This window comes from Nelumbo nucifera, chromosome 5 (genome assembly GCF_055504915.1).
Source record: "Nelumbo nucifera cultivar China Antique chromosome 5, China Antique-T2T, whole genome shotgun sequence".
In the NCBI taxonomy this organism is placed as follows: Eukaryota; Viridiplantae; Streptophyta; class Magnoliopsida; order Proteales; family Nelumbonaceae; genus Nelumbo; species Nelumbo nucifera.
The window spans coordinates 74,609,081-74,615,260 of record NC_142653.1 but is presented as its reverse complement, the minus strand read 5'-3'; the positions used below and the strand labels follow the sequence as shown (position 1 = coordinate 74,615,260).

The 6,180-nt window shown below is 33.5% G+C and overlaps 1 protein-coding gene across 1 annotated transcript; it reads right to left on the bottom strand.

Annotated features, from left to right (window-relative positions):
- Nucleotides 1-1,044: 1,044 nt before the first annotated feature.
- Nucleotides 1,045-5,779, bottom strand: LOC104594031 (VQ motif-containing protein 31-like). The gene is made up of 2 exons (XM_010254146.2): nucleotides 5,626-5,779; nucleotides 1,045-1,960 (listed from the first exon to the last, which is right to left on the bottom strand). Exon 2 carries the CDS (start codon nucleotides 1,928-1,930, stop codon nucleotides 1,319-1,321), a length of 612 nt encoding a protein of 203 aa, XP_010252448.1. The 5' UTR covers nucleotides 1,931-1,960; nucleotides 5,626-5,779; the 3' UTR covers nucleotides 1,045-1,318.
- Between the last annotated feature and the right edge of the window lie 401 nt (nucleotides 5,780-6,180).

Sequence of the window (6,180 nt, the reverse complement as noted above, 5' to 3'; positions counted from 1 at the left end):
TCAGATCATGTTGGAAAGTACTTTGTTGGCAGGTAATCTGGACTCTGATGTGCAAGCCTTAGCATTTTCAAGAAAGGATTATTCTTGCTCTTCAAATTAAAATTTAGACACAAGTAATTTTTTAGGGAGACTCTTTGGAAATGGTTCATCTTTGTTGGAAATGCCGTGTTCTTTACATTGGCATACTTAGGTTGTGTTTAATACCATTGCCATTTCTACTTGCAACATTTTAGGTCAATCAATATAAATTTTATGAGAATATTTTTTTTTCTATCACAAATGCTTTGAGTTATCATTTCAACATTTGGTATCATTGTTGTTTCTTGAGGAAACTCAAATTTGGTGTTTCTACTATAAATGCCAAACACCCAATCTAATGCCTATATTTTTTTAGTGGGAATAGTTATTTGATGTGATATGACAAGACAATTTTAAAAAAATTTGTATTGACCAATTACATATAACTTTACAAGTTGCTATGGTACAAAACAACATTTTAAAAAACAACCCGGAAATGAAACCGTTTTGGCGACCGGTTTGTGGGTCAACGGTCCAACTGTCCGGTTCGAATGGGCGGCCCGTTCTGACAATAAAATTAAAAAATAAATAAAAAATAAAAAAACGGCAAAAAACCGTTGAACAGGTTGACGGTTCGACTGCCCGAGTCAACGTTTTTTGCTTAGATTCCGGGTGGGGTAAAACAGAACCGGCTGCCTGAACAGTTCCCAGGCCGAACGGTCCAATCATCCAGGTCAAAGGCGGTTCGAAAACGTTGATACAAAACACAACCTTAGTCTATTGTAGCCAATTACAGGGATTTCCTTTGGAATTTCAGTTTCTTCTCCACAAATCATGTTAACATGGTAGCTAATCAAGTGGCTCACAGCCTTTGATCATCTGTTCTTTCTTTGAATGGTTGTTTTAGTTGGCTACAGAGTCCTCAATGTATATATTGCTGCTATTCTTTCCAGGAGAACATAACTATGTAATTACCTTGTTTTATTGGTGGTTGAATGAAAACAAGCCTGAGGGCTATTTCAAAAATTAAGAAAGAATAAAAGATGTAAGAGGGATTTTATTAATTATATATGACTTCTTATACTGTAAATAATTTATTTTAAATATAAATAAACACATTTGTGACAAATAAGAGAGGGAGGTCTATATGAACATTTGAGGTGAGAGGACTCTTTTGACCTCCCTCTATATTAGAGTTGGGGGGGGGGGGGGGTCTATATGATCATTGCTGCAGTTATTTCTTTTAAAGTATATAATTCAAAAACATTTGATATCAAAAGAAAGTAAACCAATAACCATACTAAGAAGATTCATGAGCTGTTTTGGGAGAAGTTAGTGGAAACAAGGTGAGCAACTCCGGTTCAGAATTTCCTGGTTTAGACCGGGGTGAAATCAAATAGAAGTGTTTCTCTTTAATTGCTTTCTGTTCCACATCTTTGTTGTTTACTTTAACGAGTGTTGTACCTTCCTTTTTATCATTCAAGATGGAAATGTTGCTGGACAAAATCTTAGTTGGGGTGGACAAAGGACTTGCGGAACTAGAGTTAGCAGACTTGTTGGAAGGGGAAAAGGCTTGCTCAGTAGGTGAAGGAAAGCCGAATCCAGCTGGTTGAAGAAAAAATGTACCAGAGTTGGATTGAGAACCCGGTTTATTAATTACCATCTGCAGCTTGGGCCTTGTGTGTTGCCATCTCTCATGGAGCCTTGAAGTTGGTCTCCTGGCTCCTCCTGTGACCTTCAAAGGTACCCCTTCATTAGCTGCATCAGTTGCTGCACCTACAGTTCGTGTTTGCTGATCGCCACGTGCTCTGGTTAAGCACTGAACCAACTCTTGGACGTCCTTAACATCTGCTTGAACAAATGTTGTTGAGGGTGTCAAACCTTGAGAGCCTTGGCTAGCTTGATTTTCCATTAATCTCTTTGTAGTTTTATGACCCTTAACCTGCCACATTCACAGAAGGATTATGTGTTCCGATATTTTTATAGACTTTTGAACATGAGACAATAAAATGTTAGCCAGAAAAAGGAAAAAAAGTAGATTCATTAATTATAGAATTTAGTGATCATTGTTTGCACTCTTTTTGAGTACACAAATTATGAATTATTGTGTATTTTCCATGGTTTTCAAAATCGGACTGGACTGGATGGTAGTACCGGAAAAATCAGGAACCGGTCAGGTCGGTTTTAAAAACCTTAGTATTTTTCATGTTTTTCAAAATCGGACCCGGGAACTGGACCCCTGACCGGTTCACTCTCCAGGTCGGTTTTAAAAACCTTGGTATTTTCTGTTTAATTTTTCAACACTATAGGGAGTATGACAAAATGGTTGAACTGCTGCATCAGCAAAATTATATTGGTTTTGGTGTTGTGACACTTGTTTTCTTTTTCAAAAACAAAACCAACCATGTTGTCAAAAATCCCCTAAATAATTGAAACATGTTCTTAAAAAGTGTTTTTATTTTAAAAAGCGGAGCAAAGAATAAATTTAAAGTACATTATTATGTGACTAAAGAAACATGGTATCACATGAAAACATGTTTTTCCAACCAGGATTCAAGAATATGTTTTTTGTTTTAGTTTTAAAGACAAATAACACATACAACCAAGAACATGTTTTCTGCGTATTTCTTTTAAGAATCTACTTGTTTTCAAACCTGATGGTTTTGATTTATTTTTGGAAGTCATAATTAAATTAAAAACAATTCACATGCCATATACGAATGTCATCATTCTTTGGCTTAGAAGTTAATTCCATTATTTTAAAATCCAAACTAGCAGAAGGCCTATACTTATCATGGGCATCTAAGAATAAAAGAAAAATGTTAGATATAATTTATATCTATATCTATATTCATATTATATTACTATAAAAAAATAGCTCTTCAAGTCTTATGCACATCTTCTTGGCTAAATTGCCCCTCTTTTTTATTTTGTCCTATTGTGATTTGTGAGAGCAGAAATTGTAATTTTCATTTTATTTTATTTCCTTTCATTAACTGAGTCCCATATTTAAGGTATTAACTCATGCTATCTCTCATTGAATTCTATGTTTGAGGTATTTTTGTTTCTCGTCATTAAATTTTATAATTAAATTGGTCATCCCATGATGCCATAATTAGATCCTAAAAATTTAAAAGTAGATAAAAATACAAAGGAATATAGAAATGTTCTAGAAAATTTTGGGCATATATATACTATTATATATTTGTCATATTTAACAGAAATAAATTTGACAAATAGGAAGTATTTTTATTAATGAGGGAAATTCATGGAATACAAAAGCAAAACTGATCTAGAAATGAAACAATTTTACTACTCAGTTTGCGGGTCAAGGTTCAGCCACTCAAATTAAACACACCTCTAATAGTTAAATGATTTGTTTTTTTAAATAGAAAGAATACATAGAATTGTAGAAAATTCAAATATATAAAAATTTAAATACATCTCTAATATTATATATATATATATATATATATATATATATATATATATATTAATCATATTAGATAAAAGTAGGTTTGATAAATAAAAATTAGTTTTATTGATAATGTAAATGAAATATAAAATTCAAAGATTATGAACATGAAATAATTTTTCTGTTTAGGTTAGGGATGTCAACCATCTAGTTCGATATAGGTTTGCTTCACCCCCTCCTTTCCAATTGTATTTTTATAGTACATTTTGAAAACCCAACAACAATTAATTTAAGTTGAAATGTGGTTTATGGGTTCCAAGGTGTCACTTCATATTGAATGAAAAAGAAAACCAAAATAAACATGAGAACAAACCCATTACTTTAAAAGTTATGGGCTTAGAAATCATTACCAAACTTAAAAAATACCCTTATATTTATGTAGGGGTATCATGACCATGCCGGCCGGGGCAGCAACACACCAACTCGATTGGGGTTTGAACTTTGAAGGATGAAAACCCTAACATGACCCTATCCCTGACCTGACCATGAGCCCACCCTATAGTTATATGAGCTTATTTTCTATATGTAGGTATCATGATCATGCCGGCCGGGGCAGCAACACACCAACTCGATTGGGGTTTGAACTTTGAAGGATGAAAACCCTAACATGACCCTATCCCTGACCTGACCATGAGCCCACCCTATAGTTATATGAGCTTATTTTCTATATGCTTCATAATTAATGCATCCTACACAAACATCTAAAACATTTTGTCATTAATTAGTTTTTTTTAATGGATTCTCGCATGTGTAAATTGATATGTCCCAAACATAATATTCTACGCATATGGTATAAAATATATTATAGAGTAAAACGACTGGAATAAATAATAGGTGAATGAGGGGGATAAAGTAGGCTGAAGAAGACACAAAAATGTGGAAAACAAAAAGGAAATTTCATGGACTTTTTATTGGTTATGTCACCTGCCTCGTAGCTGAGAAAAGGGTTTGGGGGATTCATAGAAAATGTTATTAAATAATCGGGTAGATCAAATGGATCAACGTGGTTGGACCAGGATATGGGCCATTTCTTGTTTCAATTAACTTTGAATGTAAATATGTAGATATAAAATAGTTCATATAAATTGTAAAGTTGGGTTAGTTTTGCATGGACAAAATTACTTTTTTACCAAATAGATTTTTAGTTATAATGGATGCAAACACCAATTCCAATAAAGTATGTCTTTTTTGTATCAAAAGCCCACTTGAGTACAAATTTACTTCTTTTTATTGATGTACTTTTACATCTTATTGTTAATGTAAATATGCATTTGAAACTGTGTTTTCTGTCATTTGTCAATGCATAAATGCAATGTTGCCAAACGGATAAGAGTGAACCAGAATGCAAATTTTGGAAAAGTATGATATAATTCATTGAAGAATTCTGAATTCCACTGTAAACCTACAAAAATTCAAAATGTCAAATACCTCCACCCTATACATCAATGCCCCCTTGTGAATTGACATCAATTCCGAACTAGCACCTACCCCAATTGTAAATTAAGCCTAAAAATTCTGACATTGGGCTGAACCATCATTCTCCCATACAAATTTACCTTGAACCGAAATTTATACTCCATTTGCATCGTTTTCAAACACAGTCTTATTTATAAATACTTTAATCAGCCTATCTTGGTAGGTACCTAAAAAGAAGGCCTAGTCGACCCATCTCTGCAGGCCTTCAAATGGCTTTAAATCTCACATTTGGCTTGAAGGAGACGCACAGAAGGTTATTTCTCTTCTGTTGGACAATCGTCGTGGCGGCTAAACAATGTCACAGACGACTTCAGAAACCTTTTGTCATCCTTTTTCTCATTTTTTGGTCTCCTACTCTATAGCTAAATTTGTTGTACTATCCTAAGACCAATGTCTTGGTCTCTCCCTCCTGATTTTATCAGGCCTGTACTTGATGCTGGTTTGATGCAATGAAGTTGCCTAAGGGCTCTCTCAAAGAAATATTTTTTTTTAATCCTTCTTAGCACTACTGATGGGATTTAAACATTCTATGAATCAATGCAAAATGTAATAGAAAGCTTTAACTTTTTATTTTAACTTTCAAAAGAGATCATTAAAAAGCATACAAGAATAATTTATTTACATAAAATAGAATGTTCAAACCTCTACTCCATTACCTGAGAATTCCTTGATCACGAGAGAATATGCTTTCAGACGAATTTTGGTCGGAATTCTGAAACAGCCGTATTAATTGAAAAGAAAGAAAAGGTGGTCGGACCTTATTATATGTGTGTGAGAGAGAACGAGCTCTAATTAAGGAGGTTTGTGGAGTAACGGTTTAGGGCAAAGGAACGGGAGCTAGGGAAGTTTAATGGTTTATGGAGAGATGTCACAGGTTAATTAAGGCAAAGGAAAGGAAACCTCAAACAGGAGAACCGTCAATTGCCACATCATCTATTTGTTGAAGAGTGAATGAAAATCTCTCGTTGAAACAAATTCTCTTAACATGCCAACTAAATATTAGATATTTTCTCTAAATAAAATTAAGAGAATGGCTAAGATTTGGAATAGTTTAATTTGAATTACACTAGAAGAGCCTAAGGGTGAGCATTATTCGGTTAAAATCGAAATATCAAATAGAAAATTTTGGTTTCGATTTTATTTGGTTTTTGAGTAATTTGGTTTGATTAATTCGATTTTTAGGAATTTTGATTTTTAGTTTCGGTTATCAG